The sequence below is a fragment of the Stylophora pistillata genome, chromosome 1 (genome assembly GCF_964205215.1).
Source record: "Stylophora pistillata chromosome 1, jaStyPist1.2, whole genome shotgun sequence".
In the NCBI taxonomy this organism is placed as follows: domain Eukaryota; kingdom Metazoa; phylum Cnidaria; class Anthozoa; order Scleractinia; family Pocilloporidae; genus Stylophora; species Stylophora pistillata.
The window spans coordinates 26,879,585-26,892,508 of NC_142519.1; the positions used below are offsets into that span (position 1 = coordinate 26,879,585).

Consider the following 12,924-nt stretch of genomic DNA (forward strand, 5'->3'; position numbering starts at 1 on the left):
CAACCCACAAATACAAACGTGACTTTAGTTTGCAAAACGTTTTACCCAGAGATACCTGTATTGTATGCAGTGTTGTTTTGGACGACTTTTTTGTTGGGGGGGAGAGTGTGAGGTCCGTGACCCATGAGCACCCGTGAGTGTATTTACCCATAAGCCCTTGCGGTGAAAAGAGAAAGACAAGAGAATGAAGAAAGCACATGGTTCAATAGTTTCAAAGTTTATTCGGTGACCGAGTAACAGACAGGTACTATCAATGATTGTTCATGAAACATGTTCACATATATTCCTTTATTCAAACACAGTGAGACACATGCACTGTTCGTCAAGTTATAATATAATTTTTAAGTGAACCGAATTTCAATGATAAGTGAGCCAAAATTTCCTTTTTCATTATCCCTTCCTTTCGGAGTACCTTGGAGACCTGAATCCTCTGCCTTTTTCATCAGCGGTTTTGGTTGATGCTTTATGTGCGGGGGCATCTCTGTTTGGCAAGGACCACACAGTTTTCCGCTGATCACGATTCTTATTATAGCAACTGCACCAAGATCCAGCATATTTCCAATCGCAACCATGCCATCCCCAATCTTCAAACGTGTTTGCGTATGCAGTTTCCTTAGTGTCACCTGCACCTTGTTTCACTGACCTGTAACGGACACATGTTGGACCACGACAGGAGCACCAAATGGGTTTGTAGTGACAGTCATCGTCATTGTGACATCCCTCTTTTGCCAGGGTACACTCGAATTCTGGACGTTCATTGCTGGAACCTGTGGTATGGTCAAACTTTTGTACGGCAAGTCCAGAGCTAGTTATGAAAGGACAATCAAAATTCAAGAATCCCAGGTAATAGTACTCGAGGTTTGTGGCTCGGATGTTGTTGGGAGACCCCTGTTTAAAGCGGCTCTGTAGGATCGTCCAGATCGCCATAAAGGTGTGCTGAACAGACGCAGGAGAAGAATCAGCTTCATCCATGAGTTGGTTAATTAATTCAACCGACGTCGCGTTGTTTGCCAGCTTGCTATTTGTTTCCCTTTTTCCACCTTTGACAAAGCGTTTCTCGCTCGTGCTCATGTTGCTTGCTTTGGATATTTCACTTTGGCTTACGTTTGAACATGCAGAGACGCCGACCTTTCCGACCTGAGTAGGTCCTGCGGCCGAAACGCAAGCTTTCACTTGGAAATCTCTTTCACTGTAGGCTTTCGAGCTCTCTGCGAATGTCATTTGCTGAAATCTTGATCCGCGCTTAACAGACGTTATGGCATGAGAACCGTATTTGTTAAGAAAAGTACGATACTCCCTCCACGAGTTTTGCTCCCAGGGATTTTTTATGCGTACGGGCAAGTTCTCGAAGTCTTTAATAAATGTTCCTTTCAAGGTGGAGATGTTGTCATTCAGTAGACATTCTTTATCGACGTGGATCTTTTCTGTTAAGGCCTGCTTGATCAAAGACATGCCACTCACCTCAATATTCTTTGAACTTTTTCTCTTTGTTGCAACCGATACCGTGACACCCAATGAGTACGCGGACTGCAAAGAGGCGCTCAAGCTTGACTGGGTGGCGAGTGATTCATAAAACGCCTTAGTATTTGCATAATATTCGAAGTGGCTGCTTGAAGACTTCAAAGTTTTCTTTATGAGACATTTCTGCGGTAGCTCCTCAAAGATCCTGTTCTCTTTCTCCTGGAAGTCGGCCAGTAAGTTGACCTTTCGAAGATCTATGACTCTTCCCAGTCCGTAATTCTCAGCTACGGTAGCCACACATCTTTCTCTAACTGCGCGTAACACAAGAATTAGAAGCACCAAAGGGACGTGCATCATTCTGCTTTTCGAAGTACAATCTATGAAGAAAAAAATTTTACATAAGTGCTTTGAAAAGTAGCCAAAGCGGAACGGGACCGAAATATTTTAACATGTTTGACATGAGGCTACATATGAAAATTTTTGATGAATACATGAAATTCCAGTTTAACCTTTTTTTGCTACAAATGGAAAAATCGGAAAGCTAACATTTTGCTTCTATATTTTTACTCTGAGAAAGTTTAAGTCATCTAAATATTGCTGTTTAGTGAGACTGCTCCATCGATTTAGAACAACATTGGAGGATCTTAGAGCTTTGAGATATATCCACTCTTTAGTGGGCCAGTTTTTAAAGCAATAAACGCTACATTCCAAAGTTACGGCTACCAAAGGGTCTTTGTTCAGTATGTTTGTCTTTTGATTAAAACAAAAGCCATTGAAACAAAAGCCACCTCAAACGTTTTTAATGCAAAAATTCCTCAAGAACTGGATTAACGCAAGGACATCCAAAACAAAAACACATATCCATGTGGTAAATAAAGGCTGATAGTTTCTAAAGAAACTGTTTGGGGCTGCGTCGGTGGGGGTAACGAAATAATTCTAGTATATCAACAAAATTGAAATGGTAAATTGGCCACCGTTACGATTATAAAAGCTAACGTAGCAAAGTTGTATTGTAGCACTTCTTAGACGTCAACTAACCGGTATTTTATACACGATCGCTATTACAAAGGTTTAAATTTTAAAGACTAAAAGCCGCTTCCAACGAACATTGACTTAATTCTCTTTCTTTCGCTCCAAGCTCTAAATGATTCAGGTATTTAATTAGGATGTTATCTTTCATGCCACTTGAAGTAGTTTTTGAGGAGTCCTTAGGGTTCACTTCTCTCTTCTTTTCAATAGTGTGTAGCATCGATTTGCTTTTTCTAGTCTAAAGTTTACGCTTTTGGTTCATATTTTGTGGCTTGAAGTAACACTTCTAGTATTTCAACTAGGAATGGAACCCCTTAGATATCTTAGAAAAGAATTTTTTCTATTGAGCCCTTTGAATTCAGAGTTCTATTTTTATGGAATGTTTGCCAATTTGAAGTATCAATACTTTGTGATGTTTTCTAAATAGAAATCATTCGCACGAGCTTAACAATATGCTTTAAAGTGTTACTGAAGAAGCCTAAATCGAGTTGTTTGAATCTACCTCGTCGTGTTCGTCTTCATCAGTACCTTGTATAAGAGTGAGTAAATGAGATTTTGCTCTTTTACCAAATAATTAAACCTCCAAAGAGGAGAGCTTTTAAACTGTAAAGTGTGTCGGTGAGATTTAGTTTACGAGTTGTTCCGAGTTGCACCATAAAAGATGAATCCTCAGAGGAGTCCCTTTTGGGACCTTTTCTATCCATGCACCTTATGGTATCGATTCGCCCGATACACTCTTTCCCCTGATCTCTACGTGATCTCGATGTGTTGAAGCGGTGAGTTGCGCTTGGCATTTACAATTTAAAATGTTGTTTAATTTAGAAGTCATTGCTCAAAGGAGCATTTGCATGTAGACAACTTATTGGTTAAAAGGTACAATGGCGAAACCAAAACTCCACCAATTCATGGCCCTCCACGATTGAGTTTTGCTGGTAATTCCCATGCGTCTGGCTCTTGCCAATCTTCCAGCTGTCCAAAATGTGGTATAAATTGATATCTGAGAAGCAAACGTGACTAGCGAAAATAAATAATTGAACAACCTCAACAAAAGTGAACGTCTTTCATCTTTCGTCTTGTTTTGCTAATATTAGAACTAATCTGACAAAGAGTATTCCTAGTGTAAATAAATCTCCCCTTTAGTATCTCACAGCTCCATCTCAAGATAATTTCTTTTTATTTCCCTTTACAACTATGGAAATCGAAAATAAAATTGCTGGCTTAAAAGCTAACACGTCTACTGGGCCCCTTTGTATCCCAGTTAATATTCTAAAAGCTAATAAATATCCTATATCCAAACCTCTAGAAATTATATTTAATGCCTCCTCTTCTAGTGAAACTGTCCTAGATAAATTTCAAATAGTTTAAGTTACCCCTGTTTTTAAAAAGGGCCTTGAAACAAGTTTAAACAATTATCGTCCCATTTCTACTCTATCTATATTCAATAATCTATTAGAAAAATTGATGCATAAGACAATATTAGATTTTTTGGAAAAGAAAAAAGTACTTTATTGCAAGCAGTTTGGTTTCCGTGTGGGACACCCTAATGATCATGTTATTCTAAGCATCGCAGACTTGATACAACATGCAATTGACTGCCATGAATTTTCTTGTGGTATATTTTGGAATTTCAGTAAAGCCTTTGATACTGTTAATCATAACTTCCTAATTAGAAAAATTAATTACTATGGCATTAGTGGAGTGAAAAAAGATTGGTTCACCTCCTATCTTACTAACAGATAGCAGTTCGTTTCCCTAGGGCGTATTGGGTCAGAGCTTCAACCTGTTTCTTGTGGTGTTCCTCAAGGCTCAGTCCTTGGCCCATTATTGTTTCTCTTGTATATTAATGACATTAGTAACTGCTCTAAAATACTAGACTGTCATTTATTTTCAGGTGATGCCAATCTGTCTTATAAGCATAAAAATCTAAAAGTGCTTGAATAAAATTTGAAGGATGGAGTTAAAATCGTTAAATAGTTAAAAAATCCATACCTAGTTTGGCTCTAACGAACTGTCACTCAATATTGATAAATCTAATTTTGTCATTTTCCACTCTCCACAAAAAAAATTGCCCTTTAATGTCACACTCTCCGGAAAAGGCATAAACTTAAAGTAAGGGTCGTCAATAAGGTATCTAGGTCTTATAATAGATTCTAACTTATCATGGAGAAGCCATGTAAGCTACATTGCTAAAAGATTAAACGAAATATTGGTATTCGTTCTTACTGACTGCGTTATTATGTGAATTTAGACATTCTGCTCAACCTATATTACGCCCTCGTTTATCCCTTCCTAACCTATGACTTAATTACTTGGGGTAACACCTATTCTTCCACAATTCACCCTTTGTTCATTTTACAAAAGAGATTAATGCGAATCATGACATTCTCTAAATGTCCTGACCATTCTAGTCCAATTTTTAAGCGTTTAATTATCGTTAAGCTGCCTGATCTTGTCTTTCTTAATGTTGCAGTCTTTATGTACAAATTTCACAGCAGACTTCTACAAACTGTTTTTGATACCTTCTTTACACAAGTCAATAAAAGACTCAAATACAATGTCAGAAGTGCTTTAAATATATTCTACACTTTACCTAAAATAGGAACAAATTATGGCATATTCAACATAAGATTAAAGGTTCTTAAAGTATGGAACTCTATAAGTGAAAACTCTGAATCCTTTTCTCTTTCAAAATTAAAGGAATCGGTCAAATGCGATGTTGTTAATTATATATTAGATATATGTATTCATATTATCTCAGATTGCAGTTGTGTCTTTTCTCAAGTTATCTGCTTAATTACTCTTTAGTCAAATTCTGTCAAACTTTCTAAGCCTTAATATAACTTATTTTATAGTTTATAAAATATGTATATAATCATATAATGTTATTAGTTGTCATATTTACTACGCGTGTGCTTTTCTTATATTAATGCTTTATACTCATATTTTAATCTAATTATTTCAGATTTCCCTAATAGCGTAGTGATAGCATTTTCCTCTTCTTTTCCTTTTTTTTTTTTTATGTGTGTATTTGTGCTATCTTGCTGACCATTAATTTATTTTGATTTAATGTTCTTGTCTACTGTCTGCCCGGCTCCGCTAGCCGCTATGGCTATTCCAGACAGCCAGTACTCTATTTATTTTCAATATTGTTTTTTAACTTGACACAGGCAAGGCAGTACAAATAAAGATTGTTATTGTTGCTGTTGCAACTTAGTCAACGTTATCGATTTAAATTGACGTGTGTATAGGCGGGAAAAAAGTTAGAAAAAGAAACACGAAAGATCTAGAGAGTTATGTGTGAAACAGTACCAGCGATTTGTGGTGTATAAAACCTAACATTATTAAAAATTTATCAATGAAAAAGAAACAAAAATAGCTATTCCAGAAAACAAACATCGAAAAAACGTTAACAAAACGAAAGGAGTATTACAAACTGACTCTCTCGGTTTGTTCTACGTCCACTTTTTCGAATAAATTGATTTTGTCCTTCTAGTGAAATGAGACTTTAAAATGTTGTCTGCTCAAGGGAGTAGTCACCTATTTCTCTTAGTCGTTCGTCCGCGAGTGATTAACTGATCTTTATAGAAAGGGTCTTTTCGGCATGTGGTGCTTCACGTAAGTTTTATATTTCTTATCAGACTAAGTGCCGTCTACAAAACCGATCATAACTGTACTATTCTCAATAATGAGCCACTATGCGACAACAAACACGAAATTGTAAAAAATGTTCCAAAAAGTGTATGCATTTTTAACAATTTCAAATCAATTACATTTAGTTCATCAGTTAAGTTCTCCAAAATTTTGTTTCCCAATAGTAGTAAATTTATACTTGAATTTTTCGACAAAGATAAGGCGCTGTCCTGTTAGTAAGTGTTTCTTGTCGATATGATGGCCTTTCACATCCTACTTTTCGTCATACGATATTCCGGCACAGGTACTGCTGGTACTGTCCCACTTGCTTCCAGAACTAAAATAAGTTTCTGTTTTTTTAAATGCTCTCAAAACCACCAAAATTACTACCACCAGACACGGTCATATAAGATACTCTAATTGGTTCTTAATGATTTTTTACGAAATTGTGCCTGAAACTGAGCGATAAATAGCCAAACCTCGGAAAGGGTGACGCAAAAACTCGGAACACGTTTCTATGTAGTTTAATCCAATGGAGTCTTTTATTTCACGACGTGAAGAGTGTAACACTACGGGTATATTTTTGTGTAAAAGATTTTGTGTAAGATCCAAACGCCACTTAGTTGGCACTTTAGGTTTTTTGTTTTTTGTTTTCCTTTTACGGTGTTATAATTTTCCATTGCTCGTTTGGAGCGTTTTGATGTAAAAATGGTGCGTAATGTATTTGTCCTAATATTAAAAGTTGAAAATTGATCGTTTGCAGCAGCTTTCGCAGTTAGTTTTATTTCACTTTTGAAAGCAGTGGTTAATTCGTAAATCACGGTTGAAGTTGCAACTAGTGCAGCTAAAGTAACCCACCGGCAAATATGCGCGGTATTCGATAAGTTCATTTCTTCTTTTCTCGTGCTATATCTTAAAGTTTACTTTGTAAATTTGTGTTTTATTTTAAAGTACCTAGGACTCAAAATATCTATTTAGTTTTCTATTTAATTGCTGTGTTTAAAATAATCGACCTTAATACTAAGCGAGGTCTCCTTTACCTCTTTTTTTTTTGCGCAATGAAAGTACGGTCTGGGGTCCAAAAAGTGTCTACATTTAGCGCGCGCCAAAGATTTTTCTTTTGATTTGAACGACATTGGAGGATGTTAGGGCTTTGGAATATTCCGCGAAATGTTTTTGAATATTTTTGTCAAGTAACCTCCAAGAGAGGCTCATTTCAGTTTTAAAGCAGGAAACACTGTACTTCAAAACGACGACAAGGCATCAAGCCAGTTGCTTGTTGTTTTTTGCCATTTGATTTAATAAAAAGGAACCAGTATCGACATTAAGAATGTTTCCATTTTGATGAAAAATAAGGTAAAATGCACCTTCTAAGTGACCATTACATGTAGCTCGTGACTTATAGTTTAGTTTTACCATTAAAAGCGAAAAAACGTTGCAAGAAAGTTTGAAAATACATGATCGTAAATCCCATTTTTTGCATGGCTAGAACACACAATACAATTTTGTCTATAAAATGTCCATTTCCTAAATTAAAGAAAACCCAGAACTTTAAAAATTACGATACCATCAAAAGACTAATTTACTTAAACAGAAAACTTTTAGTTTGTAGACTAACCTTAAGATCCTAGTTCCTCTGATTCTCTTGGATTATGTCAAACCTTGATATCAGAGACTCGCTTAAACTTCAGAGAGCAAAGCCTTGATTTACAATTATTACATCAACAAAAAGTGTACCCTGTAACCTTGCGGGTATGGTTCAGGTCATTTGCATACTAATTAGTGGGAAAATGAGAAAAACAATTATTGAGTTAGAATAATAGATGAAAACATCTTTGTACTGTGTTTTCTTCTTGCCTTCCGCTTTTATTATTATTGTTATTATTATTATTGTTTATTTCGGTCGTAATCTACCCACCTAACTTCTTGCCCTTTCTCTCCCTCTTCTAGCGATCCAAATGGGGTTGAAAAAAAATAAGGCTCCCAATTTAATTTAGGAGCCAAGGGTCGTTCTGCTCCTCATGAATAAGTAAATCACACGTCACATGTTCTTCCACGACAAGGTTCTCTCTGAGCTAGTGGAAGGATAAAGATACAGTTTGTAAGATACGTCAAAATTTATGATAGTCTTTCTCTTTTTTGACAAGAATTGAACGATTTGAAGGAGCAACCATACCTAAACCACACGCCTGCATGTAGTCTTCTCGTGTCTAGCTATTGTTGATTAAGTTTTAATATATTATGGCTGCCTAAAATCAATTAAGATGCTGGTAAGACGCCTAGGTATTTTGCGATTTCATTGCATCAAATTTGCACCAAATGTGGTCAGAAATTTGTTTAGGAAACTTAGTGATCAGTAGTTGATTTTCAGGTAAGACACTTGATGTCGAGTATACGAGGAAAAAGTAAATCAAAGCAAATCAAAGCAAGAATGGGAATCAGGTAGTCAGGTAGTCAGGCAGTCAAGCGAACTGGTTTTTAAGAGCAAACGTCATCCGACATGTTTTCTAAGTGGTTTTGAAAGTAATTTGGACAGCTAGACGGGAATTAGAAGCTATTTTCGAGGTGAGCGATGGTTTACAGGCAACACGTGGGAGTGGATGGCTCAATAGCTTATCATGAAAGCTCGCTTGAAGCCGAACTATGGGGAACCCAATCTTGACAATAATGGAATGTAGGAAAGGCGGAATACCCCGAAATTCTAAAACGCAGACTGAATGAAAACTCGAAACACAGCATGACGGAATATTTTAAAACGTGTGATGACTAAATATTCTATTAGTGCAATTAGGTTTTTCTCATAATCCAATTTCCAATTTCTTCTGCTGATTGATGATTTCAATTCTCCTCCTTTTCAAAACTTTTTCTTCTAATGGGTTTAGCAAGCTCCATTATTTTTTTGGCTTGGACTTCCAAGGGAAATGAAAAGTGAGGTGAAATCATCAACAATCAGCGACCACAGTCTTGTTTGTGTGACGCTTAAGTTAAAAGCGTCCAAACCGCGTTGTTCATACATCGCCGCAAGAACCTACAAGAATTATACTCACGCTAGATTTACTGATGACTTGGCTAGCGCTCCATTCCACATAGCTAACATTTTCGATGATTTAGATGACCAAGTTCATGTTTTCAATTCTCTGTTTTTAAATGTACTAAACGTTCACGCATCCATCAAGCGTGTTAAAATAAAATCAAGACCACACCTGAGGTTCGACAGCTCACGAGAACTCGAGATAAATGGCACAAAAGCGCGACTAAAACAAAAGACCGGCTTCACTGGAATGCCTATCGGTTCTTTCGTCAGGATGTCAAGTCTGAAATTCGACTTGCTGAAATGGGACATGTTCGTACCGAACTTCAAAACAGCAATGGAAATTCCATCTGGAAAGTCTTAAATCCCCTCAGTTCTTAAGCGAACAGATTAAACAAGTTTTATACCTCTGTGGGCATATCTGCGGCCTTAAGGTGACTGAACACAGTTTTTGATACTTTTGTTTCTTTCACCATTTTCTCTAAAACCCTTGATCTATCGGTCACCAAAACTGGCAGCAAGCAAGTTAACAACACAAACTTTGTTTTTGATAGTTAAGCTGACGTATGTACCGTTGCCATGGCGACGTGAATAGATATAAACAGGCAATTAAAATCCGTTTTGTTTATTTGTAGAAAATCTAGTCATTAGATTTTCTTAATAACTTGCATGCAACAAGCTTGTAATGATACTCACAAGTTAACAACATTTTGCTAACAATTTAACAGAGAGATCTTCAATTATCCCTTGTTGAAGGTTCACTGAATTTTCTAGAATTTCCTTTGTTTCAAATCAATTTTTCTTCAATACTCCAGTTACTTATTTCCTAAAGTATTTTCCTGCCAAATTTCGTGAGATTCTAATGGGTGGTTCTCAAGAAATAACTTTCAGATCTGTTTCAATTTTGTTATTAAAAGAACCTAGGTCATAAACAAAAACTTATGGGAATAGAGCATGTCGAACCTGGCCCCAAGACTTTGGAACAGTTTACCATATGACCTACGTAACCTTAACACTGTTGGAAACTTTAAGAAAAGACTGAAAACCTATCCTTTTACCAAATATGTTATCGATTGACCGTTATTTTAAAGTTTGCCCACAGTTTTACGCATATTAGAATCATATTTACAATAGAATTATATCTATTACTATATAGTCATTTAGCTTGATATATTGTATTATTGAATTTACTTTTAGCTTAATATATTGTATTTTATATAAACATTGTAAAGCGCCTTGAGCACAGGATATGTGCGCTATATAAATAAAATTTATTATTGTTATTAAATGGGCATATTTCCGAGAAAGCAATTTTCCATTCAGTGGCAATTTTTTTACTTACTACGCATGCGCTACATTTAACTGGGTCCTTTCAGTAACAAAGAAAAAGCTGAGAATTGCTGGGTTTTTTTGCACTGTTAACTTTTCTAACATATCTTTGTAATAAAAAATTAAAGCCCTCAATACACTGCGCCAACTATAGAGAAAAGTAGCACAGATAGTGCGGGTACGTGTTGAGTAAATAAAATGACTCTATTTTATTTACTCAAGGATTTTAAAAAACAAACATGCCGTCAATGCTCTATTGACGGCAAGTTTGTTTTTTAAAATCCTTGTGCGCACGCTGAATTGCATCAGCAAAAGCGCGCGCGAAAACTGTGTTCAGCCACCTTAAAGGCAAAAACTCTATCCGAAGAACATGGTTTTGACTCTTTAGACGATAAATCCACTACATGTTCTTCGAGCAGCTGTTTGCAGGATGACAGGCGTCCATCATTTGAATTTCAACCAGTTACGGAAGAAGAAGTTGGGAAGATTATAAGATCTTTACGGTCGAGCAAAACTCCCGGCCTAGATAAAGTCACAGCCAGGGTACTGAAAGACAGCCTACCAATAACACTTTCTCCAATTACGAACCTTGTTAGCACCTCTTTCTCTGCAAATACATTTGCGCAAGTCTGGAAGTCAGCTGAAGTCATTCCTATCCTCAAATCAGGTGATCCTGACGAACCTTCTAACACGCCCCCCATATCCCTTCTTACCATTTTGTCTAAAGTCTGCGAAAGATCAGCCCTCTCAACTAAAACTGCTCTACTTTACTTTACAGACGAAATCTTAAAGAACATATACGACAGAAAGGTATCCGTGATCGTCCCGCTTCATATGTCAAAGGCATGCGACAGTATACGCCATGATCTGATAATGTCAAAACTTCAGTGTGTCCAATGGTGCGTGCAGCTGGTTTGGAAGCTACCTTTCGCAACGATGCCAAGTTGTTAATATGGCCAACTCTGTTTCTGGCCCCTTCTTCCGTGACTGTGGGCGTATCACAAGGTTCAATTCTAGGACCGGTCTTATTTACACTTTTTTTTTTCTCAGCTCGTAAGCGGGCGGTATTCTACAAATCCTGCAATCTGATTGGTTCCGAGAGCGAGCAATATTCTCCCAATCCGGCCCGCTTACAGCGGGCGGTATCCGTTTCGCTTGAGTCACTTTGCAGAACATCTCAAGCTTCGTTGCAGGTTATCATAAATATATCTCCTTTTTCCGGCCGGGGCAGAATTTTTGAGCAAAGACTTCGGTCACGACCTTTTGGCGATAAATGATATTCATTCTTTCTTCTCTCTCGCTCTCAAATCACAATGGTTTTTCTGCAAAAATTGATTTCGAAATAGATTTAGTGGTACTAAATTTGTTTTTGAAACGATTGAAACGCGGCCTAAAAACAATTTTCTATTTAATAATCTTTCACAAAAACTAACTCAGAAAGTAACAAAGAGAGGTGGTTGCAGCAAACAAGTACGTTAATCAATGTGACTTTCGTTCGTTAATATCTGAATTCTTCAACACAATTTGTTCATTTGTGAAACGTTGAGCGAAGTTTTGAGTTCTTCAATAAATACACTTTCGCCTATTCTTGCAGATCCCTTGAATTTGGACATTTCTACCTTAAATTTCCCCTCAGAAACCGGAGGAATTTGATGAATAAAAGTCGCATTAAATCCCCTTGTGTCTAGCTAGAAAGAGTCTCACTTACTTCAGCTTTTTAGTCGAAGAAAGACAGATTTACACACACCATTGCAGAAAATGAACAAGCAGACTAACAATTCAAAACACACATTTGCGTTCACTTACAGTTTGACTTTCCGTGACATTTTAAAACGGAAGAGAGGTAAATCTACGAAGATTAACCGTCGTTGGAAATAAACAATACTTTCCGTAAGATCTCTGAGTGCTGTATTTTTTTTTACGAGAAGTTCGTCGCATTGTCAGTTAACTCGTGTGTGTTTGTCACACCAGTAGGTGGTACTGTTGTTTATTCAAAAGCGTACGCCTTTTTTTCTTCTTCAATTGACAGGTGTCACATGGTGACAGTTACTTGTCAAAAATGTTTCAAAGTTTGCTTGGAAGTCTTTTCAGTTACATTTTACAAATTAAAAATTTTTCGGTGAAAGTTTTCTCTTTAATTTGAATAACGTCTGTATTCTTTATCATCCACTCGCTAACAAATTGTTAAGGTTATGGAGGATTTTCCCCTAATTAAACTCTTAATTGTAGCCCTAAATCATTAGGGTTCTTTTGGTAATCATTTTGTTATGTGGTAGAAAAAAATAAAAATTTCATTCACCGGCATAGGTCGGTCCGTATTGGGAAAAACTGTGCCCTCTGTATTGAGTTCCGCGCGAGGCCTTCTCGGGCGGTATCCAAGACCTCGGGCACAGTTTTCCCAATACGGACCTCCCGGCTGGTGAATAACATATATGTATGTAAAT

The 12,924-nt window shown here is 36.9% G+C and overlaps 1 protein-coding gene across 1 annotated transcript; it reads right to left on the bottom strand.

The window, feature by feature from the left end:
* Positions 1–201: 201 nt before the first annotated feature.
* Positions 202–7,851, bottom strand: LOC148741889 (DELTA-thalatoxin-Avl2a-like). Its single transcript, XM_088746918.1, has 2 exons — positions 7,739–7,851; positions 202–1,838 (listed from the first exon to the last, which is right to left on the bottom strand). Exon 2 carries the CDS (start codon positions 1,816–1,818, stop codon positions 391–393), a length of 1,428 nt encoding a protein of 475 aa, XP_088603044.1. The 5' UTR covers positions 1,819–1,838; positions 7,739–7,851; the 3' UTR covers positions 202–390.
* Between the last annotated feature and the right edge of the window lie 5,073 nt (positions 7,852–12,924).